Source organism: Poromitra crassiceps, assembly GCF_964638095.1.
Source record: "Poromitra crassiceps genome assembly, chromosome: 1".
Taxonomy (NCBI): Eukaryota; Metazoa; Chordata; class Actinopteri; order Beryciformes; family Melamphaidae; genus Poromitra; species Poromitra crassiceps.
The window spans coordinates 67552905-67579112 of NC_139623.1; the positions used below are offsets into that span (position 1 = coordinate 67552905).

Consider the following 26208-nt stretch of genomic DNA (forward strand, 5'->3'; position numbering starts at 1 on the left):
ACACCTCCCCTCCCTTCCCCTCTCCTGCTCTCTCCTCTTGCTCCTTCCCCACCTCCTATACCCTCCCCACCCCATCACTCTCTCACATTCCCCCTGCTATTCTCCCTTCTCCTGCGCTCTCCTCTGCTCTCCCCTCATTCCTATATTTTCTATATTATCAATTGTTCAAATGTTATCTTTATTCTGTATATTCTTGTTACTGTTGTGTCAGCTAGAATTAGCTAGACATACTTTCTGTGAAGCCCTCTGAGACATGCTTGTGAATTAGGGCTATATAAATAAACTTGACTTGAAACTTGACTTGACTATTGCATCCCCACCATATTTCGGGGCTGTTTTAACTTAAAACTAGAACGACCGCACCGCGGATTTATGCCTCCGCCATTAGTTCATTCTTGAGTCCAAATCGCCATTTGAGGCAAATTGGAAGAAATTCCGTCAAGTCGCTCCTGAGATGTTACGTAACAGAGCTTGGAAATTGGGTGTGTGAGGTCACAGTGACCTTGAACTTTGACCTTTAACCAAAATCTAATGAGTTCATCCTTGAGTCCAAGTCGATGTTTGAGGCAAATTTGATGAAACTCCGTCAAGGCATTCCTGAGAGAGGCACCTGAAGAAATTTGGCCTAAGGCCAGAAATCCTTAGCGACTTATACAGAGGCACCATTGAAAGCCTGCTGACTGGCTGCTTCACCACCTGGTACGGGAACTGTACCACCATGGACCGCAGGGCGCTACGAAGAGTGAGACGCGCGGCCCAGCACGTAACAGGATGTGAGCTGCCAGAACTGCAGGAACTGTATAACCAGCGGTGCCTCAGGAGGTCCCTGAAGATCATCAAAGACACAAACCATCCCCACAACAGCCTGTTCTCCCTGTTACCCTCAGGTAGGAGATACAGGGTCCCAAAAGCACGCACAAATCGCTTGAGGGACAGTTTCTTCCCGCAGGCCACGAGACTCCTTAACATACACAAATAGTGTAGTAGCTGTACTGTACCGTACTGTAGCTGCTACCATTATGTATGTCTAATGTTTAATTGTATGTTTAATTAGGTATATGCTATTTGCACCTGTACGTCAAATATGTCGAATTTAAAATGTTTAAGCACGTCTAAAGTATGCACATGACATGTGCACCTATGTGCAGTGAATATGCCACTGTCTCTGACTTGTCTTATCACTCTACTGCCTTATTGCTTGTTGTGTCTCTTGTTGTTTTTGCACTCATATGCCCTGTTATATTTGTACTATGTTGTAAACGGAGTCCACAGCACAAGAATTTCACACGTGATACTTGTACTACGGAGTGACAATAAAAATCTTGAATCTTGAATATCGCATTAACAAGCTTGAAAATGGCATTCGAGAGGTCACAGCGACCTTGACCTTTGACCACCAAAATCTAATCAGTTCATGCTTGAGTCCAAGTTGATGTTTGAGGAAAATTTGATGAAATTCCGTCAAGGCATTCCTGAGATATCGTGTTAACAAGCTTGAAAATGGCGTTCGAGAGGTCACAGTGACCTTGACCTTTGACCACCAAAATCTAATCAGATCATCCTTGAGTCTAAGTCGATGTTTGAGGCAAATTTGATGAAATTCCGTCAAGGCGTTCCTCAGATATCACGTTAACGAACATCGGACGGACATATAGTACGGACGTACGTACGGACAAGCCGGATCCATAATGCCTCCGGCCTGGCTATCGCCGGCGGAAGCACATCTACCCAGATAATTATATAATTTTTAAACAGTTACGTTTCTGTATAAATCATTACAATATGCTCCCGTGAGGTGGGGATGCGTTTGGCGGCGGCCGGCCGGGGGTACAAAACTCGGCATAACACCTGGACACTTGCGTGTGGTGGACTCATCCCTGATAAAACAGGTGTTAAGCCACACAAACAGGTGCGCTAAAAGCGGATGGTGCCTGTACCAAGATAGGGCCCAACATTCGTTGAGTCTAAACTGCCATAAGTGCAGTTATTGTAGAAATAGACTCAATAATAACAATTAAACAAGAGCTGCAGTGTGTAACAGCGACGTTTCTCAGTGGAAAAGACAGTATTTTGTCGTTCTTCTGAGTGGATTTGGATTTGAATGTATCCGATGGTGATTTCCCCCGTAAAATAAAAAGTTAACTATCTGTATTTAGAATAAGAAGCAAACAACACACAATGCTGCATCACTTCTAATCACATCTTTCTGGCATAGAGGTGTCCTTGTTGCCATGTTACCATTGCATTTATCTCTCTCTCTCCCTCTCTCCTTCTCTCTGTGATGTCGGAGCAGAGGTCATAGTCATATTTAGAACACGGCTCTCTCGAATACTCGATTCTGATTGGTCAATCAACAATATTCACCGGTCATTATTTCTCGACAACCGACCGCTGCTCTGCCACACCTGGATTAATCAGTTGGTAAGAGCATTTCTATTTCATCCCTCCTGACCGCCAGAGGCGGTGCTTTAAGCACTGAATATCTTCGTCTCGCGCTTGCACAGGTCGAGTACCTATACCAACAAAGTCACCCGTGACCCCCGCGTGACGCCGGCTTGTCTATATCTTCCGGTGTCATCCGCGGCTCTTTTCCTTTTTTCTTCTCGCTTGCAGCAGGTGTGCGGTTGCTACTCGCACGAACATCTGTTTTGAAGATTTGGATCTTGGATTTGTATTGTTGGATCATTGTCTGCAGCCAGTTGTGTGCAGCCTTGCGACCACCGGTCGGAGTTGCGGAGTGTTCGCCCTCCAAGGGCTGTGACTGGCTCACTGATCTCCGTGGATCGAAGCGTCGGTATCCCCACGGTAGGCACTGGTAGAGGACAGCGATTCGCTCATACTCCCAGTACGTTTAATTTGTTTTCAGTGGTTAGCGGCAGTGTTTTCTGCAGAAGCTAAATAGTAATTTTCCCAAAAAAGGGGGGTTTTCAGTTTGTTTAGCGGCAGTGTTCTGCAGAGCTAAATATTAAGTTCCCACCTGTGAAACGGTGGTTTTCAGTTTGTTTAGCAGCAGTGTTCTGCAGAGCTAAATATTAACTTCCCACCTGTGAAACGGGGGTTCTCAGTTTGTTAGCGGCAGTGTTCTGCATAAACTGAATATTAAGTTCCCAGCTTGCGAGCTGTGGTTTTCAGTTCAACTTTTCTGGTGAGGACGGCGGTTCGCTCATACTCCCAATACATTTCGTTTGTTCCACCTGTGAGGTGGTTTTCAGTTTATTTAGCAGCAGTGCTTTGCGCAAGCTAAATATTAAATTTCTCAGCGTGTGCTGTGTGTTTGCAGTAGCAGTAGCGTTTCCGCTCAAGCTAAGCTCCAGCCATTGCGGTGTTTTCTTTTGGTTTTGCAGTAGCGTTTCCGCTCAGGCTAAAACAGTAAGTGTTCCAGCTCGGGCTGTGTTTGTTCAATTATTAGCAGTAGCGTTCCGCTCAAGCTAAGTGTGTTTCAGTAAAAAAAAAAAAAAAAAAAAAAAAAAAGCTGTGTTTCTAGTTAGCAGTGGCGTTCCCGCTCGAGCTAAATAGTATACCAGCCTGTGCCGTGTAAGACAAGAGTGTTACTGGTGAAGGCAGTGCTCTCGCTCCCGCTCCCAGTAAACTGTTGCGACTGGACATCACCATGATGGCATCACACTGTTGTAATGCCTGTATGGCCTCTCTTCAGCCTGATGATGGCCATGATCTATGCCCCTCTTGCCTTGGCCTCGAGCATTTGAGGGAGGGCCTATCAGATGACCCGTGCATGAATTGCAGCTTCATGCCCCGGTCGGTGAGGCTGGCTAGACTGGCGGAGGTGGGGCAACAGTTGGGCGATGCTCTCACCCCATCAGAATCGTTGCCCCCAGCCCAAACAAGCCGTCCAAAGCGCACGGCGGCAGAGACCGAGGGCGCCTCCTTCAGGAAGAGAGCTAAGAAAAGCAGCGGACTCTCTTCCAAGGTGGATCGGTTGACAACTGAGCTAAACCAGATGAAAGCACTTCTGAGCCTGGCATTACAGAAGCAGTGTGTGGACGTGGGGGAGACGGATGCACCTCCCCTTCACACTGAGAGCATGCAGTTCTCAGAGCAGGATGACGCTCTTTCGGTGGCAGCTTCAGCTACTCAGTTTAATGACCCTGAGGAAGATGCCTCACAGGTCTCAGGGATGGGCTCCCGTTCCTCAGGGCACGGTTCCTCACTGGAGACGGAGGACGGCTCAATGGGGGCCATCATTCGCATGGCCCTAGCCCGCTTACAGCTCGACGTCCCTCAGGCGGACTCGGCCCCGGCGAGCGCGTTTTTCAGGCGCAGTCCAGCCCCTGCCACCTTGTCTGTGCCGCCCTCAGAGGAATATCTGAGGGAGCTGCATGCATGCTGGAGGGACTCTAAAGCCCTCTCCCACCCTACATCGGACGCAAGAACCTTGGCAGCTATGCAGGATGCGCCGAGGTTTGGTCTGGGCCGCATGCCATCGGTGGAGCCTACTATTGCTTCTCTAATAGTGGCTCCGGACGAGGCTTTGAGGCCGGACGCCAGATGTCCTAGGCCCCAGTGTAGGGCTACGGATGATCTGCTTGCCAAAGCATACGATGCAGCGGCCCGCATGGGTCGTATCGGCAACTCCCTCTCCCACCTGATGCTTGCCCTCTCGACCTCCCTGCACCAGGCTCCACTGGACGCCTCGGTCAGCAGCCTCAGCGACGCGTCACTGCAGGCTTTTGCCCTAATGTCGAGAGAGCTGGGACGGGTGATGTCCACCCTGGTCCAGACTCGCCGGCAGGTTTGGATGGCGCAGTCACCTCTGACGGAGACATGCAAAAAAATTCTCCGTAGTGTTCCGGTGGAACCAGGAGAGCTGTTTGGGTCGGCAGCGATAGAGGCGCTGCAGCGCACGGTCCAAGCTGGGCAGACCAGGCAGCAGCTCGCTGGTCTCCAAAGGAGAGGGCCCGCTCCCAGCAGGGCTGGGGGTTCTTTGGGTGCCCCGCAGTACCGCTCGCAGCCACCAGCTTACCCTAGAGGTCGGCAGAGGGCTCAGCGGCCGGCTCAGCGACCTGCTCAGCAACCTGCTCAGGACTTTCGCGTTCCCGGGCGCCCGGCGCCTGGGCAGTCTCGAGGCCCTGCGCCTGACCGTCGCTCCCCCAGAACCTTCAGAGGCAGGGGGGCTAGGTACTGAGGCATTGGGGCCGGCCGTCGGCTGCTTTTCCCAGCAGCAGATCAGTTACTGGACTGCTCACACCTTGGATCCCTGGGTGGTTTCCACCTTAGCTCAGGGATACAAACTGCAGTTCCGGTGCCGGCCCCCAGCCTCCGGCCGGGTCAGAATGACCACCATCAACGACCCGGCAAAATCTCTGGCTCTGAACCAGGAGCTGTCTGCCCTCCTGGCCAAGGGAGCCATCGAGCCAGTAGACCCTCTGCTACAGCCAGGGGGGCTCTACTCAACTTACTTTCTGGTAAAAAAGAAGGGAGGCGGACTTCGACCAATCCTCGACTTGAGGGGTCTCAACAGGTTTTTAAAAGTTATGCCATTCCATATGCTGACCACAGCAGAGGTTCTGCGAGTGGTTGCCCGGGGGGAGTGGTTCACGTCCATAGATTTAAAGGACGCTTATTTTCATGTGCCCATTGTGGCGCACCATCGGCAGTTCCTGAGATTCGCCTTTCAGGGCCGTCATTTTCAGTTCAGGGTGCTTCCCTTCGGTCTCTCCCTCTCCCCAAGGGTGTTTACCAGGTGCGTAGCGGCAGCTCTTGCACCTCTGCAGGCAGAGGGTGCGAAGATCCTGCCTTATCTGGACGATTGGCTCATCTGTGCACCGTCCCAGGCTCAGGCAGCACAGATTACAGAGCGCCTATTAGTTCATATGAACCCGCTGGGCTTCAGGGTCAACTTCGAGAAAAGCTGCCTCGAACCTGCCCAGCACGTCACCTTCTTGGGTGTGGTCCTCAACACGGTAACCATGAGGGCCTACCTGTCACCTCAGCGTGTGGACAACATTCTCCACTTCCTTTCCCTCTTCAGAGGGGGCGGGGTGTTGCCCTACATCCAGTTCCAGCGTCTCTTGGGCAAGTTGACAGCTGCCTCAGGCGTTATCCCCTTGGGCTTGCTGTCGCTGCGCCCCCTGCAGAGGTGGATGAACAGCCTCCACTTGGATGCCACGTGGCACAGGCACAGGAAGGTCAGGGTGACATGGCGGTGCCTCTCTCCCCTGTCCCCATGGAGGGAGAGGTCATTTCTGATGAAGGGCGTGCCCATGGGCTCCATTCCATCACGCCGAGAGACTGTCACAGCGGACGCCTGCCTCTCAGGGTGGGGCGCAGTCTGGCAGAGCAGGACCGCTCAGGGGCAGTGGTCTGTTCAAGATGGCACACAGCACATCAATGTGCTGGAGCTTCGTGCCGTAGAGCTAGCACTCCGGCACTTTTTACCTTTCCTGAGAGGGAAACATGTACTTGTTCGGTCGGACAACATGTCGACCGTTTCTCAGATAAACCATCAAGGCGGCACCAGGTCCGCAAGGTTGCTGAGGGTATCCCAGAGTCTGTTAACGTGGGCGGCTCCCCGCCTGGCCAGCCTGCGGGCGATGTATTTACCGGGAGAGCGGAACCAAGTTGCAGATTTCCTCTCCCGACAGAAGCCTCCGCCAGGGGAATGGCGGCTTCACCCAGAGGTGGTGGAGACCATCTGGGGCCTCTTTGGCAGGGCGGAGGTGGACCTCTTTGCTTCAGAGGGGTCGACCCATTGCCCCCTATGGTTCTCCTGGAGGGAGGAGACCAGTCCCCTGGGACAGGATGCCCTGGCGCACGATTGGCCAGACATTCTGCTGTATGCCTTCCCACCACTGCCTCTGATTTTGCCAACGCTTCAGAGGGTCCTTCAGATGGGCCACAGGGTGCTTCTGGTGGCCCCCTTCTGGCCGGGGAGGATTTGGTTCCCTCTGCTGCACAGCCTCTGTTGCAGCGCGCCATGGCGCCTCCCCAACAGGGAGGATCTCCTGTCACAGTTGGGGGGTCGGATTTGGCATCCCGACCCTCGTCGACTTCAGCTGTGGGCTTGGCCTCTGCAGGGCCCCTCCCACTACTGAGAGATTGTAGCGGGGGCGTCAGGAAGACCATTCTGAATGCCAGAGGACCGTCCACTCGTTCACAGTACGAGAACAAGTGGAAGATATTTTCTGACTGGTGTGCACACCAGAATCAGGATCCAGTGCACTGCTCGGTGCCCACGGTTCTGGAATTTTTGCAGCAACTCCTGGATGGTGGTCGGTCTCCCTCCACATTGAGAGTTTATGTGGCTGCTATTTCTTGCCAACATGTCCAGATTGAGGGTGTTACCGTAGGGGGCCACAAGCTTGTGTCCCTCTTCTTACGAGGGGCGACGAGGCTGCGTCCCCCAAGGACCCCAAGAGCTCCAGCATGGGATCTGCCCCTTGTGCTGGATGCATTGTGTTTGCCTCCCTTTGAGCCCTTGGCCCAGGCAGGGCTGAGGTGGCTGTCAATGAAAACCGCATTTCTGCTGGCCATTACCACAGCAAAGCGGGTTGGGGAGTTGCATGCCCTCTCTGTGAGTGACTCATGTCTGAGGTGGAATTCTGATGACTCAGGGGTCACCTTATGGCCAAACACGGCGTTCCTTCCGAAGGTGCTGTCACGGTCATACCTTAACCAGCCTATCCAGCTGGCACGATTCAACCCCCCACCGGAGGAAGGTGTGGGTGAGGTAAGACTGTTATTATGCCCGGTGCGGGCCCTTAGAGCTTATGTTGAAGCTACCGCGTCAATACGGCGGTCAGAACAACTCTTTGTCTGTCATGGCGGCCCTAAGAAAGGTTGTGCTTTGTCCAAACAGCGGCTGTCCCACTGGATTGTGGACGCCATCGCCGATGCCTACAGGGCGAGTGAGCACCCCCCGCCATCCGGGGTGAGGTGCCATTCCACCAGGAGCGTTGCAACATCATGGGCTGCCCTGAGAGGGGTGCCCCTGGAGGCCATATGTGCAGCGGCCTCATGGGCGTCACCAGGAACGTTTTCCAGGTTCTACAGGGTTAATGTCGCCACCCCGCATCCACTGGGAGTGGTCCTGTTGCCAAGTTCCTCTGCCTCCACGCAGTGAGGTGGGTACTTGGGATTCTTTGTGACCTTGTTGGTAGAGGTCATCCAGTGCTTAAAGCACCGCCTCTGGCGGTCAGGAGGGATGAAATAGAACGAAAGTTACTTATGTAACTACGGTTCTATGAATCCCGGATGACCGCCAGAGCGTTCAGTCACTCAGAATCCTCATGGTTTCGCGAGAAGATTCCATAGGAAAAGAGCCGCGGATGACACCGGAATATATAGACAAGCCGGCGTCACGCGGGGGTCACGGGTGACTTTGTTGGTATAGGTACTCGACCTGTGCAAGCGCGAGACGAAGATATTCAGTGCTTAAAGCACCGCCTCTGGCGGTCATCCGGGATTCATAGAACCGTAGTTACATAAGTAACTTTCGTTTGTCCGCAGACGCTACTAATTAGGCCAACCAGTTGCAGCTGTGGTGTCTTGTGTGCCAATTACGAATGAAACCGCTTTGTGTTGAAAACGCTATTAAAAAATCTATTTGAATAATTATTTTTGTCAGATTATTGAATGATTTAGTTGTAGGCCGTGTTCTAAGCGGGATAATGTATACTGAGCCGGTGATTACTGGAAATAATGACCTTCAGGTGAATATTAAGCCCTCCGCTGCACGTCGGGCTAAATCATTCACCTGTCGGTCATTATTTCCACAGTAATCACCGGCTCAGTATACATTATCCCTTACTTAATCATTAGGAAGTGATGTTTTTCTTTTTTACTGTGATTGTTTATGAACTTTTAGAAATAAAACATGCTTGGATAAGAGTCATTGAATATTTGTCTGTCATGCAACGTAGAAGAACTAAGGTATTTCCCAACATTTGATAAAATTGCCCTGGAAATGATCCAAAATGCCCCTGAGACATATTTCACAAGGGCAAAAAACTTGTTAAAAAAAGTGAATTTCCTACCCTGGTTGACTGGTTGTCATACTCACGCCAGAGGGATCTTTTTATCGTGTCACTACTTCTCCATACATAACAATGAAACATACAGTATATAGTACTTCCCTTAAAGCCACAGTTGCTGTCCGTCACACTGCGCTGCTTGTGTTATTTTCAATACAGAGAGGTTTATGTCCAAGCCTTTAATTTCTCTCAAAAACAACTGATAATGGCTGTTGTTTCTAAGTCTGTTGAGGCTAAGCAAGGAGACCGGATGTTTTCTCAGAAGAGACCGAAGGCAGCAAGACAAAGGACTGCTGAAAAAACAAACAAAAATACAAACAAACAAACAAACAAACAAACAAACAAAAAACACATTCACACCATAAGCCAATCCCACGCTGAAGCCAGGCTGAAGCCACCAGTTTAATTTTGGTGTCCTTGTTAACAGGCGGGTCCGTTCACACCAGCCTCATGCCACGCTGAAGCCACGCTAAAGCTACGCTGAACCGATAGTTTCAGCTTCTGTTCTATTTTCCAAGCATGCAGCGCACAGCAGCCGACGTGCCAGGCATGAAGTCAATGCAAGTTGTGAGGGGGGGAGGGGCCGGAGGAGCAGCTCCGAGCCAGGTGCTGAGGAAAAGAGTGTTTCTGGTGTGACCAGCTTGGCTTGAGCTTAGCTTCGGCGTATGGTGTGAACAAACGCTTACGGTACAGCCACACTTGCGCGTCATTTGACGCGCGCTGACGCTGCTGCCCATTCAACTTGTATTGAACATGCTGCTCGACTGGGATACCAGACGATGCGTAGCAGGCTTGTGAAGCGACAGTGGGCAACAGAGGGGGCGGGGTGGAGTTTGACAAAGTACAAAGCTAGCCAATTGAGCTCGTCCTAGGTCCTACCCTACCCTTCCTGTCCTCTTCCGCTTCCTCTCTACCACCAATTTTCAAAGAAGCAAAGTAAATCTAGCAGCAGCTAGCTTGGGAGTTAGCTGCTGCTTCCGGGTTTCCACGCCCACCAAGCGACGAGCGTCCATACTGCCAAGCGTCAGCACGCGTCAAATCGCAAGTGTGGCCGTGCCGTTAGCGGCCGTGCACACAGGATGTGTGTATTTCAGATCAGAACGCTTTGGAATTCATGTCGAGAGTGCACAAAACACAGCGCAGAGAGCTTTTTGTGTGCTTTGGTTTTGTTTTTCCCTGCAGTCGCATGCAGTACAGTTCAGGACACAACGATCACACAGACGGTAGCCAGCTGCTTTCATCTGTTTGATGCTGTTGATTGTTGATTGTAGGAAGAGTGACATTGACGAGCAGCGCACTTTTCCTCCAAATGTTGAACCTTTTTCAGCTTGAGACGCCCAGAGCGCTTCACCAAAAAACACTAGCCGTCAAGAGCGCTTAAACGTCAGGTGCGCTCCGAGCGCATCCTTACGATAGAGAATGACTTGCAGAAAGGCGCTGGCAGCTCAAATACACACGTTCTATGTGCACGAGCCCTTAAGCAGGAATTATGCTAAACATGTTATGGACTGTCACACAGAAATAAGACACGGAATCCTGACGAGAAAACATTTTGAGCTTTAATACTCCGTGCGGGTTTCTCCTCGCGGAAGTGACCATTATTTTTTGAAAACTCACCCAGCCACATAGTTAGAAAGTGTGGGGTGTGCACGGACATGCGAAAACCATCGCACAGGAGCCTTGGGGAGGGGCGTGGCTGCTGATTTGATCTCACTCGCGGTCCTTGCGGATGCGTTAGTTATAATTCAAGCTTGCTGGTCGCAGCCAAAAAAGTGTGTGGAGTTGAGGCGATCAGCTGCTACTGGGGTCAAAAAGTGCCATTACTAAAGTCACTCATAGTCAATATTTCATTCCTCTCTCTGTCTATGTGTCTCTCTGTCTCTCTCTCTGTCTCTCCCTCTCTGTCTCTCTCTCTCCCTCTCTCTGTCTGTCTGTCTCTCTCCCTCTCTCTCTCTGTCACTCCCTCTCTGTCTGTCTCTCTCTCTGTCTCTCTCTCTCCCTCTCTCTGTCTATGTGTCTGTCTCTCTCTCTCTCCCCTCTCTCTGTCTCTCTCCCTCTCTCTCTCTGTCACTCCCTCTCTGTCTGTCTCTCTCTCTGTCTCTCTCCCTCTCTCTGTCTGTCTATGTGTCTGTCTCTCTCTCTCTCTCTCCCTCTCTCTGTCTCTCTCCCTCTCTCTCTCTGTCTCTCCCTCTCTGTCTGTCTGTCTGTCTCTCTCTCTCCCTCTCTCTATCTATGTGTCTGTCTCTCTCTCTGTCTCTCCCTCTCTGTCTGTCTCTCTCTCTCTGTCTGTCTCTCTCTCTCGCTCTCTCTGTTTGTCTCTCTCTCTCTGTCTGTCTGTCTCTCTCTCTCTCTCTCGTTCTCTCTGTCTGTCTCTCCCTCTCTGTCTCTCTCTCTCCCTCTCTCTGTCTGTCTATGTGTCTGTCTCTCTCTCTCTCTCCCTCTCTCTGTCTCTCTCCCTCTCTCTCTCTGTCTGTCTCTCTCTCTGTCTCTCTCTCTCTCCCTCTCTGTCTGTCTGTCTGTCTCTCTCTCTGTCTCTCTCTCTCTTCCTCTCTGTCTGTCTCTCTCTCTCTCTCTCTCTCTCGCTCTCTCTGCAGGAAAAGAGGAAGATGCCGTCGCTTCCAATGGTTCCGCCCACTCTGATTGCGCCAAGGAGGTGGATCATCATGCTGGCCCAGAGCTGCAGAGGACCGGGAGGTGTGACACACACACACACACACACACACACACACACACACACAACACACACACACACACACACACACCATATTCACCTTAAAATACAGGAATGCTTATTTTAGTTTCTCATACATACATACACACACACACACATAAGAATGAGCACATACTGTACATTCATAAATACCAACACATATATGTACACATAAGCCACTTTCAGACATGAACTCCGGGTTAGGTCAGGGTTGCTTGCCCTGAGCCTGACCTGGGGGATATGTGAAGTGTACCCTTTGAGACATTAGGCATGTTGCTTTCATACATGTGGAGCACCTCCGGGTGTAAAGTAGAGAGGGGCGGGGGTGGGGGGAATTTGGGCATGACCACACAATGGCGAGTTGTGAAAACTGACCACACAGCTGCACTTCACTGTCTGAGCATAGCCTTAAGGCTGGCTCACACTACAGGATTTTCGGGCCGATTTATGCCCGATTCACCCCTCCCGAGAATCGGAGGAGAAATCTGGCCTGGCAGCTTGCCAAGCTTGGTCGGGCCCGACTTTCGGCACCGATTATCTTGTAGTGTGAGCTGTTTGCAGATCCAATCTTAACCCTCCCGATCTGCTCAAAGCTCATCGGGGCCGTCCCGATCATATCAAACATGTTTGATATTTAGGACTGAAAATCTGCGCGAATACATCATTCTGCTGCTGCGGGAGACTCCCGTCATTATCGTTAATTGACGCGGCTCATTTGATGCGCTGCACTGCAGGTATCAGATAGGCTACCAAATACCAACAGCACAGAACCATGAGTATTTGGGGGAAAATGTCACTAATTTATATCACAATGAATGACCAATGAATAAAAAGTTGTTATATCGTAGTTTTGAGCCCCTGCCAGTCAGAGGCTGTAATCTCCTACCTGTCTTATCAGGCAGTGTGGGGAAAAAAGGCTTTGCTGCTGCGGAAGCAATCCAGTCTATCCAAACTTTTGCCGATCTCATGACATGCAGCAGGGAAATATATTTTGGTAGTGCATGTGTTTGTGTTCTCACTTGTAGCCTACAGACAATAGACTCGCGTTGTTTACACGCATGCTAACTACCGTGAGATTCATTTGTTTGGCGAGACGGGCATGAAAATGAGGAAAGAGAGAGAGGTGAGGTGGGGGCGGAGCGCTTTGGTCACTGCTGGAACCCCAAAAAACGAAACAGGTTCGGAGTATGGCCGGGCATCAATGTGATTATCCTGCCGATAATCTTAATAATATCCTGTAGTGCGTGGTGCGCCACATTTACAAATCTTGTAGTGTGTGCATGTTTGAGATTCTAGGGAAGATAATCTGGGAAGATTCTCCTGTAGTGCGTGTCACAGCCAGATTCAAATCGGCTAGGATTGTCAGAATCCTGTAGTCTGAGCCCAGCTTTAAGTGAATCACATTGACATTCAACAAACTATCACGACATGCAGAGTCTGAAACAAGTTGCTAAAAATACATAATGGGCGATAACTGCCTATAACGTGACGGCATATAATCGTTTGCGCATAACGTCAGTAATTAATTAAACTCAAACTCAAATTCAAATATACATGCTTATTTTATTTATTTTTCTATTCTATTTTTCTAATACTTCTATTCTATATAAATGCTATGTTCCACCTTGTATTCTCCGTGTCTATAGGTCTGTTTGTGTGCTTTCCTGACCAATGTGCTACTTGAACTTTGTTGTATCTCTTACACATTATGATCTATAATTGTGTGGTGTGCTGCTGCCCTACCCAGACTAAGGTATTAAAACCTCTAAAAGGACTTTTTTGTCTGCTAGATTTTCCAGGAAACCAGGAGTAAAGACATTAGTGAGAGGCATAAAGTCGCTCTTTGTCCAGTTAATTGTGTATCCAGACAGCTTGCCGAAGGAGGTGATTAATTCTAGGAGAGGGGGGATCGATGTTTCTGAATTATGTAGGTATAATATTACATCGTCGGCAAACAAACTGATACGCGTCACGATACCCCCGACCTTCAGGCCTGAAGGTTCCGGTGGCTACGTATTTTTAAGGCGAGGGGCTTGAGCGCAACGGCGAAGAGGGCCGGCGAGAGAGGTTGACTTGTCACCATTGGTTATAACTGAACATGTTGGACTAGAATATATGAGCTTTACTCAGGATATAAATGAATCGCCAAACCCGAATCTGTGCAGTGACTCGAACATATGTGACAGCTGCTGTCTGTAGGGACCGCTCAGGCGTATCAGTTTTCCACGGGGGCATCTAAAGTCTATTTCTTGAAAAAATTTGTTTTTTCATTTTTCACAGTAGTGAACCATAGTAGTAGTAGTAGTAGAAAACTTGAATGTCCTCCAAGGAGGCAATTTGTTGTACAGCACAGTACGTGAGGACACAGACACATTAAAATAACATACACAACTCATAAAAATCATAAAATCATCTGTAGTGGTCAAAAATACAATAATACTGTGCATTAACTGGGCAATAATACTGTGCATTAAAGTGCACGTGTTAGCCGCCCGGCATACTTAAAGTGCGTATCTATGATAAAAAAAAGGTTTTACCTGGGCATGTAGCCTACCCAAAGTAAGAAGACTGGAGCACTCTTAGGCTACGTTCACACAGCCATCCTTAGTGCTTGAATCTAATCTTTTCCCCCCTAAGTGACTCAGGTCAGTCTTTTTCATGACTGTGTGAACAGTACAAGTCACATTGAAAGTGACGACCTTAGTCCATGGGCCAGACCAGATATCGGTACCATATGGGTGGGCAAAACTTTACCTATACTAAATTGTTTATAGGGTCAATATAAGTAAATTAATATATGATAGCCTTTCCACAGGAGTAGCTTTTCATATTTATTGGACATTTTCTTATTTTCCCCTATTTAGTCCATGGGCCAAACACAAAAATTGCACATATCGGTACCACTCAAGTGGACAAATTCTAATCATGATTTTTGAACAGGTATATATCCATAGATGATATTTTAGTATGATAGCCTTTGCAGAATGGCAGCTTTGTCACAGTTATCGGGTCATGGAGTTAGCCAGCCCCTACAATAAATTCCATTCTAGGTGCTGATGCATAACCTATTTTAGGCTCAGGACCTTTAACCATGTTCTATGATAACATGTTTGACAACATTGTAAAGGGTAGCTTCTTAGCTTTCATTTGAGCTCAGTTGTGTGTCTGTCTGACAAATAAAGAGCTCACATGGGCTCTTCAAAGTGTCAGTGACATTCATTTTTCCACAGTTTTTGCCTAAATTATAGTCTTTATTTCAGCACTGTGGCATCTAGGAACATCAGAGACACAAACAACAAACACTGGAATACTCATATAGGACTATAAGGATTCAGAAAAGGTATAATGAACCCATACTATCCCATCGTGAGGGGTGAATTTTGCCCTTTGAATTTGGTAGAAGAATGCCTTCTTGAGGGAAATGGGCCAGAACCCAAAATGTAAGATATCGGTACCATCCGGGTGGAGAAATTCTACTTGTGATTTTTTTAAATTCCTATGACCATGGTAGCTTATTAGTGCTTAACCACCCCTCTTAAATTATGGACTTATGGGAATTATGGGAAATCATCTTTCTTTCATTATATCCTCTCCCTGGGGTGTCTGGACTACTGACTGTTAATATTACATGTCTAGATATAGGCATGCTATCCTATGATACTATACATACCATACCATACTATACTATACTAGATAGATATATATGCTATACTTAATTGTCTACTAAATTGGCACATTTCCCAGTCAAAAAGAGGGTAAATTGGCACGCTTTTCAGTCAGAAATTGTTTTATTTGTGTTACGGTATATGTACAGCTACATTCAAAATGTTTCCAGTCTTTCAACACAATATTAGGACAATCTACCCTTCCTGAGACCATGTCATCCACGAGGGCAACACCATCATCGTCATTCACACCTGAGTCTGTCAGCTGTGCAGCAAGCTCTTCTTCACTGTGTTGGTTGGCACATGCTTGTAGTTTGCACAGGTTTGTGCATTTCAGACCGTTATTGAGACATGTGCACTCTGGTGGTTTGCACGACCTCACACACTTGCAGGAGAGCAACTGCAAGACGGCACCTGGTGCTGGGGAACCGTGCATCCACTGGATTTCAAGCTGCCCCTCATCATCTGTGGTCCACCTATGGTCCTTAAAGTACAGTCCATTGTTGATATCATGGGAAACTCCTTTGTGAATCCACTCAGTCCGGATCAATATGAGTTTGTCAGCTTGTCAACTGCAACTGTTGCCCCGCCAGATGTAGCCAACCTGCATGATTCCAGCCACAACATCCAGCACTGGAGGAAACTGCTCTACAGCGCTGCCAGCAAAGTCAGTCTGATCAAATTCTTGTTTGAGGAATGGAAACACAGATAGAAACTACAAGTCAAGGCCTTATATGTTACCTGTGAAGTAGTCTGCTTCAAAATCAACAGGAACCAATGGGAGGAGGTAACACAGCTCAAATCCTCTCAGGAAGAAGCTGACACCTGCATGCTAATGCATGCTCTCCATGTAGCAGAGTCTGGCTTCAAGGCAGTGATCATCATGGCAGACACAGATGTCCTGCTACTGACTCTGGGTTGGAGCAAGGACATCCCATGCCCAATGTACCAAAAATGTGGAACACAGAACAAGACAATGTTCCAGGACATCACCAAACTATGCAAATCACGCGGCGATAGTATTACTGGCGCCTTGATTGGCATGCACACGTTCACTGGCTGCAACACTGTCAGCGTATTTGCAGGACACGGAAAAGTGGGCACCCTGAACAGACAGGACATATCAAGAAGCCTTCCTTGAGCTCGGCCGTGCTTGGGATGTCTCTAATGAGCTCTTCAAGAAGCTGCTGGAAATCATGTGCCACATGTATTACGTATATGTACCCTCTACACACATTATAGATGTCAACCTCCTCCGACACCAACTTTTCTGCACCAGACGTGGGGAGGTCGAGTCCAGCCAGCTTCCACCATTTGAGGATTGGCTATTAATGCATTCCATTCATGCAAAAGATCAGACTGCAATCTCTAGATGGTCTCTTCAAACCCAGCCATCTGTACCAAGCCCCAAGGACCATGGGTGGACCACAGATGATGAGGGGCAGCTTGAAATCCAGTGGATGTGCGGTTCCCCAGCACCAGACCATTTTGCAGTTGCTCTCCTGCAAGTGTGTGAGGTCGTGCAAACCACCAGAGTGCACAGGTCTCAATAATGGTCTGAAGTGCACAAACCTGTGCAAACTACAAAAATGTGCCAACCAGCACACTCAGATGTGAATGACGATGATGGTGTTGCCCTCGTGGGTGGCATGGTGTCTCAGGAAGGGTAGATTGTCCTAATATTGTCCTGAAAGACTGGAAACATTTTGAATGTGGCTGTTCATATAATGTAACACAAATAAAACTATTTTTGACTGAGAAACGTGTCAATTTACTCTGTTTTTGACTGAGAAATGTGCCACTTTAGTAGACAAGCATAGTATATCTAGTATAGTATAGTATGTACAATATCATAGGATAGTTTGCCTATATCTATGTAATATTAACAGTAGTCCAGACACACCCTAGGAAACGGATAATGAAAGAAAGATGATTTCCAGGGAGGGCACTTTCCTAGGTTTGAACGACAGCAGTCCATAATTTAAGAGGGGATAAGCACTAATAAGCTACCAGTCATCAAGGTCTATCATATAAAAACATAATCTAGGGATGTATATGAATTTAAAAAAATCACAAGTAAAATTTGCCCACCTGGCTGGTACCGATTTGTTAAATTTAGGGCTCTGGCTCATTTCCCTTGAGAAGTCATTCTTCTACCTTAAGGGCCACATTCACCCCTCACGATGGGATAGTATGGGCACAGGATACCTTTTCTGAATCCTTATAGTCCTGTGAGTATTCCAGTGTTTGTTGTTTGTATCTCTGATGTTCCTAGATGCCACAGTGCTGAAATAAATCTATAGTTTAGACGAAAATTGTGGAAAAACTAATGTCACTGACAGTTTGAGGAGCTCCTGTGACCTCTGTATTTGTCAGAGAGACACAAAACTGAGCTTAAATGAAAGCTAGGAAGCTACCCTTTAAAATTCTATCAAAGATATTCTCATCAAACATGAGTAAAGGTCCTAAAAAGAGCCTAGAATAGGATATGCATCAGCACCTAGAATCCAAATTATTGTAGGGGCTGGCTAACTTCATGAGCTGATAACCGTGAGAAAGCTACCATTCTGGAAAGGCTATCATACTAAAATATCATCTATGGATATATACATGTTCAAAAATCATGATTAGAATTTGCCCACTTGAGTGGTACCGATATGTGAAATTTTGGTGTTTGGCCCATGGACTACCTGGGCTACTTTCAAATGTGGAAAAACATCAGATTCGAATCTGATGTTTTGGAATGTGACTCCAGTGTGAACAGACATCTGGCCCATATCTGACTTAAAAAACTCGTAACGGGACAAGCCCCGTCTTTTATTGTCACACGAACACCACAACACATGCATGCGGCCACAACACACTCATGCTGACGGTGTCCGGTGAAAAGTGTCCTCTGCATTTAACCCATCCAGGCATGTCCTTTCCTCCGGGGGGCAGGCCAGGAGCAGTGGTCGCTTTCTCGTATAGCGCCCGGGGACCAACTTCGGGTGTTGTCGTCACTGGTCGGATGACGATGACGATCTGATCTTCTGCATGTTTTTAGTGGGGGGGTTATATACAGAGGAACCCCATGGGGGAGCACGGGGAGAACATGCAAACTCCACACAGAGAGAAAGGCCCTTACAACGAGATACCCCACCTGGGCAGTAGGCACTGAGGATATGGGGGAGAACACAACCACAGCGCCCACAGTGTCCCAGGCGAGAATCGAACTCAGGACCTTCTGACTGTGAGGCGACAGCTCTACCACTGAGCCACCGTGCCCCCCACTTAATGCTTCAATGTGATTTTTACGTCATTCCAGAGCGACATTCATCACTATTCTGTGCTGGCGGGAGGAGGGAGGACCAAGCGGGCAGATTGTGATTACAAACATGGAGGACAGCTGCGAGGGAGCTAATCAGTGGAGGGACAGTGAGGTTTTAGACCTTATAAGTATTAGCAAGAAGTAGCAGCTATTGCTCCACAGAAAGCCATCATTAAAATGTTTTCTAAAGGCTCTCTTTCTCCTCCTCCTCGCTATCATCTGCACCCGTATTCGCTGGCTTCCACTGCACAATAACTTGTAAATTGAACCATAAACAACAGATGAAACAACATCGTCAGCTACCTCCATGTTTACTGCTGTCTTCTTCCGGGTTTACGTAGAACAGCAGTGTGCTGCGTGTGACGTTATTGTTGTTCTTCTGCACATGCGGGTCACTTCAGGTACGCGACCTGTTCACACTGGAGTCTGATATGGGCCACTTTTAAAAAGTCTGTGTGAACAGCCACACAAAAAATCAGATGTGAGCACCAAGTCAGATTCAAGCACTAAGGATGGCTGTGTGAACGTACTGTAGCCTTAGTCTAGGGTTAGGGTTAGTCTTAGTCTGCACGTTCTTTTTATTTAGGGGCTGACTGACGTTTCGACAGGTAAACTGTCTTCCTCAGAGACATATATATGTTCCTCACTGTTGAGCACCAGGACTCCTCTTCTGTTCCAAGCTTGGCTGATGCACGCTGGGTGTCTCTTTGGACTTGCGTATCTATGATATTTCATATTGCATACTGCCCATTGCTGATGACCAGCTACATTCTCCATCTCATAATCATAATTAAACGACAATAACCGTACTGATAATAATAAATAAATAAAAACTTCAGATTCCCTGAATCTCACATCTTATTTAGCTGGATGATTGACATGGGGATAAATTAATGTTTTGCTCTGTTGGTTCTGATCTTGGGGTATGTACAGTATACCTCCGACCAGAACGGAGTAACTCTGCTGACAGTGGGTGGGATGTGTCTGAGCAGACCTTGTCTGCCTTCACGGTCAGCCTAGTTAAGTACAGGTGGTACAGGTCGGCCTGCTGTTGCCGCATCAGGGCTCCACGTTAACTTTTAAAAGTGGTTGCCAGAGTGGCAACCTGGCAAGAGCTTTTGGTTGCCCGAATAAAAATATGGTTGCCATTTTTAGTCGCCTTATATTTTGAGTAATTAAGATACTATGCAGTCATAATCCGGCTTAATAATTACGATGTGACAGAAAAGTAAGTATGATAGTCTATAGTAAGTATAATAGTCTTGTTCAGCAAGTTGATCTTGCTGAACACAAACGTTGCTGTTTCATGAACCTTTGCTAACCACAGACCTTATTTCAGGCATTTAACCCAAATCCCATTCACTTTTACACATACTACTTTTACAAGTGTTTTCCGGACTCATTCCTGTGGTACTCTATTTACACTATGTTGTTTTCTATGTTGAAGCGGAGTGATCTACACACAATGAAGTGCCAGTGCTGTTATCGTGAAATATCAGCACTGCTAGAATCCCTCTTGTCCAATCAAATTGCTCGGCTGGAACCAACTGTTGTATAATCAAATATAGAATATTATTTGACAGCCCTAGTTCAGAGGATACTACGTAGCCAGCACATTGATTTAGAATGGTGAACAGTTCGCCTGGAACTACTTAAGGTAGTAGGTGTCATCTATCAGAAATGAATGGACACCCTGCAGCCCATCAGAATTGAGTATTCACCCAGACCATGGTATTTATTATTTGTTTGGTTGTATGTCTCTTTCTTTTGTATGTTTCTCTCTCTTATTTCTCCCCATCATTTTTTCAGCAGTTCTGTTTCTTCAGTTGTTCTCATTTCTCTCTCCCCCCCCCCCCCCCCCCCCCACCCCTCTCTCAGGTTGTTTGGTGGTCTGGTGAACGATGTTCATAGGAAGGTGCCCTTCCTGTGGAGTGACATCAGAGACTCTCTCTCCCTCCAGTGTGTGGCGTCGGTGCTCTTCCTGTACTGTGCCTGCATGTCTCCTGTCATCACTTTTGGAGGCCTGCTGGGGGAGGCCACCAGGGGCAACATAGTGAGTCATCAATAACTCACTGATCAGTAACACACTATCAGATCAACTCACACACCCCTTCCCCCCACACACACGTTCTCCCAGGGCTCGACATTAACGGATACACGGTAGCCCCGGGCAACCACAAAAAAAATATGTCAACCATTTCTTGGCCTTTGGTGGCCACAGTGGCAACCACGTTTTAACATGTAAAAAAATATCTACAGCAGCAAATACATATTTTTGTAATACTTGTGAGTAACATACATGTGACATTTTATTGCTGTTGCCAAATTACCAGGTAATTACCAGGTATTTACCCGGTAACTACCAGGTAATTACCAGTTAATTACCTGGTAGTTACCGGGTAAATACCAACATTATTACTATTATTATTATTATTATTATTATTATTATTATTATTAATACTACTACTACTACACCCGGTGCGCACACTGGCCTATTACACTATATACTATAGACTATTATGCTTACTTTTCTGTCACATCTTCATTATTAAGCTGACTTATGATTGCATAGTATCTTAATTACTCAAAATATAAGGCGACTAAAAATGGCAACCATATTTTTATTTCGGCAACCAAAAGCTCCTGCCAGGTTCCCACTCCGGCAACCACTTTTAAAAGTTAACGCCGAGCCCTGTCTCCCCAATAGTAGGCCACTTTGGATGTCTAAAATAAAGATTTTGATGATCCCAAGAAAAAAACCTGTCCAAAATGGGTTTTTTTTCCAATGTTTTATTGTCATTTCCAATGACACCCGCGGGATTGCCAGCAGGAACGCCGGTGAGACTGTCTTTCAGGGACTGTGGCACGCTCAAATTTTGAGCTTGGGCAAAGCTAGGGATATAATTTGAAAGGAGACAACCTAAGGTTTCCAATGGGACCAAGCTTGTCATGCTAGCTTGTCGGGAAGGGGGCTAAATTACTAATGATTCAAAGTCAGACAAAATCTTGGCGAGGGAAAATGGCCATCACCATTTTCCAAATGGTCCCTTGACCTGTCACCTCAATATATCTGAATGGAAATGGGTTATATGGGTACCCACAAGCCTCCCCTGTACAGACATGCCAAATCTATGCTCATCTGATGCAGTTTTGGGCAAGAACCATGCCGTTTCTTGCATGCAGTAGGTCTGGAAAAGTGTTATATCCGCCTATTGCAAAAATGGTGGATTTGACCATTTCTGCATACTGGAGTCCCTAAAGAGTCTTGGAACTTAATAAATGTGGGTATGACTGGACAGCTGAGATTCAAGAAGCCCAATTGGTGGCTATTCATATCTGATCTATAGTCCCCAGAGTAGCCATTTCATTGTAGTGAGACACTTTTTTTAAACTAGACCTCACTGTATGAAAAGCAATGACCTATGGCTACCTCTAGGACAGAGGTTTTCAAAGTCTGAGACTGTGGGCCTCCCCCCCAGACAAAACTTGGAAAAAGGAGCCCCCCTCACTCAACTCCTGGATGCCTATGGTATCAAGATTTTGTTATTTGATCCCCATAGACACCCCATAGATAGCCTGATATTGCTGTTTGACATACTTCAGACTACACCAGATACATAAAAAGGTCTGTCTGAAGACATTTATTTGCTTCTGACTCTGGGAAAGTCAGATTCCCCAAACTACTGTATCTCTGAACTATCTCTTTAACCAAATCACACACATTTAGGCTATTCTATGAGATCTTTTAATAACTAATATCATATTTTTTCACTTTATAATTTGACTGAGCCTCCCCTGTAGTGATGCGCGGGTCAGGGTTTTTTAAGGCCCGCCCCAACCCAACCCGTCATTGGAGCCAGCCCGCCCCGCCCAGCCCGTTAAAATATCTGAAAATTCCGAACCCAGCCCAACAGCCCGCAACGGCCAATTTAATGTAATATGTCTCCGGACTCAGGAGGAGCACAGCAGAGCTCTCCAAGGTGTGCAAAGTAGCTAATAACTCTGTCTCTCTCCCCCCCCCTCTCTCACACACACACACACTCACATGCGTGCGCGACAACAGTTCTACTGCTCTGGATGAGTTGCCCGGCTTCTTTCTTCGTTCTTCTTGCTTCGTCTTTCTTCAATTAATCCAAGGTCTTCAAATGGAGGTAACAGCCAGGTAGAGGTAGGCTATAGAAACAGTTCTTATTCTTCCCCATTTCTTTTACATGTAGTTACCTCATGCGCTCTCAATTGGTCATGTTTGCAGCAGGTGCAGACGGCTTGCAGATATGGCTTCAGACTCGCTAAAGCCATTTAATTTAATTTAATTACCTCATGCTCTCAATTGGTCACGTAGCCTACTCACGTTGCAGTAAATTTGACAAATAGATCACAGTTGGGTCCACAACAGAAAGTCTGCGGTGACATTAGTTTTATGGACACTTCAAATAAGCGGTCCATATGTGCCAGCTCAGTAGATACTGTAAGTACGGTAAGCTGCTTTGTGGAAGCTCAGTAGATACTGTATGTAAGCTGCTTTGTGGCAGCTCAGTAGATACTGTAAGTAAGCTGCTTTGTGGAAGCTCAGTAGATACCAGACTATTGTCCAAGTCCCTCTGATCCGAGTCTCAAGCAAGTCCCAAGTCTTTCCTTTTGTCGGCAAGTCAAGTCAAGTCAAGTCACAATGTTATTTCAAGTCAAGTCTCGAGTCGAGTCACAGGTTATGTCAAGTCGAGTCACAGGTTAGAAAAAATGACAAGGCAGAGATTATTTAGGCTGCAGACGTGCGCGTTCACGTTAATACGTGCTTGTTGCCAAGCAACACACTTTTCTCAGACGAGCTCGAGACAGCTGACAGACAGCTCCAACTCAGCTCAAACTTATAGAGTTGTATTCAAAGCATAGAAACGTTCTCACAGCTCAATTTAACAGCGCCAACACAAGCAGTTTGATCACAAGTGCAATCAGTACTGAATGCGATGGCAGACTGCGCACTGCGGACAGTTGACGAAGTCAGGAAGAAATTGAAAGATCTTCCGACGCATCAGCTTTCGTCTATTTACAGCACATATCGATCGATATTTTTGGAGAAGATTCCGGCCGCATCACGCGCAGATCAAGATGAGACAGCTGTCAGTGAGTAGCTACGCATTTGGGTGTAACTTTTACGCCTGCTCCATACACAGACGCAGCGCATACAGGGTGCACTAGTCATAAAATTAAGTTAGTCGTAACTTTGAGTTCTACATCGGACGTAGCGTGTAAACCTAGGCGTACGCCCAGCTGGTGCACTCGGCTGATCTTGTCACAAGTCCGAGTCGAGTTTCGAGTCATTTTCTTCCAAGTCCGAGTCGAGTTTCAAGTATTTACCTTCCAAGTCCGAGTCGAGTCTGAAGTCGTCAAATTTGCGACTCGAGTCGACTCGAGTCCGAGTCCCTATGACTCGAGTCCAATTGTCTGGTAGATACTGTAAGTAAGCTGCTTTGTGGCAGCTCAGTAGATACTGTAAGTAAGCTGCTTTGTGGCAGCTCAGTAGATACTGTAAGTAAGCTGCTTTGTGGCAGCTCAGTAGATACTGTAAGTAAGCTGCTTTGTGGCAGCTCAGTAGATACTGTATGTAAGCCGCTTTGTGGCAGCTCAGTAGATACTGAGCTCAGTAGATACTGTAAGTAAGCTGCTTTGTGGCAGCTCAGTAGATACTGTAAGTAAGGCGTGGAAAGCCGCTACGGACGGTGAATACATGAAAAAATCCTTTGTTATATCAGAGCATCTATTCTCAGACTTCAAAAACAAAATTGAGATAGTTCAGATAATTAAAGATATGTCCCTCTCTTTCCACAAAGACTGTCATTTTAATATTTATTTGAGTAGGAACAGATACATACTGTATACATAAAACATTCAAACAAAAAAACATATCTTTGTCTGATATATCATATAACATTTATAGCCTAAGCTAATTTGCAATGTTTGTCCCTAGATGTTATTAAAAGCAAATATTAAAAGCAAATATACAATAAACAACAGAGATGGAGAACACACAGATGGATATTATCAACATAGAACAGCGAGTTTACACACACACACACACACACACACACACACACACACACACACACACACATGACCATAAAAATGGCAACAAATATCACCCGTCAGCAAATCGAAGACATGGTTTTGCGGCTCCAGAGAGATTTTTTAATTGATTTTGATTTGCCCTAACCGCTAAAAACCCCAATCCAGCTGCCTCGCAAGGTTAGACTATGTGACTAAAACTCTGATCTCAGCGGAGACACAAGATGGCGGAGAAGAGGAAAATAAAATGTCTGTCCCTGTTATCCTATGATGATTGAGTCCACCAGCTCAGTGGCCTTGTGGTCTGAGTGTCCGCCCTGAGACTGGGAGGTCGTGAGTTCGATCCCCGGCCGAGTCATACCAAAGACTATAAAAATGGGACCCATTTGCCTCCCTGCTTGGCACTCAGCATCAAAGGGTTGGAATTGGGGGGTTAAATCACCATGTGATTCCCGAGCGCGCTCACCGCTCCCCCAGGGGATGGGTCAAATGCGGAGAACAAATTTCACACATTGTGTGACAATCAGTGGGACTTTACCTTTACCTTTACATGGTTGTCATTCTTTTACAATGGTTGCGTCTAAAATGGCATTTAGTCATTAGTGGCTCATAAACCTTATGATGCATCTTTAGAAAAAGTAACAGCACAATCCCCCTAAGTGAGACACACTGTAGAGGTCTGACTCAGTGCCGGGGCGCCAGTCAGGTTTAGGCCTGACAATATATATCTCATATATATTAGACTGAGTCAAATCAGTCAGAGTCAAACCTCCCACAAAGGATTCACAAAATGGGTATAAATGCAGATATACTGTATACAGTACAGTTAGAATGAATGCAATTGACAGCAATAATCACCACACCACACACAAAGATCGTATATGCAAACAACTGTATTGACTGTTCCCTTCAGTTCACTGCATTTCAGTTCAGTTCAATGCAAATGGTTTAGTTCAGTTCAAAACAAGCAACAAAAAGAGTTTAAATCCCCAACAAAAAGTAATTCCACTCCGGAATCTCCTTATGATCAAAAGTAAAGTAAAGTAGTTCAAAAAGGCCCAAAATTAATCCACACGAAATTTCCCCAACAGAAAACTCCTTCCCAACTACTTCCCAACGTAAACGATCTCTGGCAAAGCCAGTTACCTCAGTCTGCGTCACGGGATCACTTCCTCCAGAGTAGCACGGAGTTGAGAAGCCGGTGCAGTTGTGAATGGGTTTTCCCTCGGTATGCGTTGATCCAGTGTTAGCGTAGGACGAGCGGTACCAACGCTACTAAACACGGACTTTTTCAGCACGAGGATATTTTAAACAGCGCGGTCACTGCTGGACGGTCTCTGCCTCTTCCCCTGCTTGGTGAGTTGTCACCATCTTAGGTTTAGGCTACGCCATAGTTATGTGTAAGGAGGGGATTGGACGAAAGCAGGTGAGGGAGATGTCAACTTGTGATTGGGTGGATAGGAGATACATGTC

General features: G+C 47.0%; 1 protein-coding gene across 1 annotated transcript in view; it reads left to right on the forward strand.

Moving 5' to 3' along the window:
- LOC310781710 (sodium bicarbonate cotransporter 3-like) overlaps positions 1–26208 on the forward strand; it is a 143768-nt gene that overhangs the window by 69990 nt on the left and 47570 nt on the right. Inside the window, 3 exon segments of the mRNA XM_083642312.1 lie at positions 11585–11606; positions 11609–11684; positions 20554–20728. Coding sequence (XP_083498438.1) covers positions 11585–11606; positions 11609–11684; positions 20554–20728 — 273 coding nt within the window.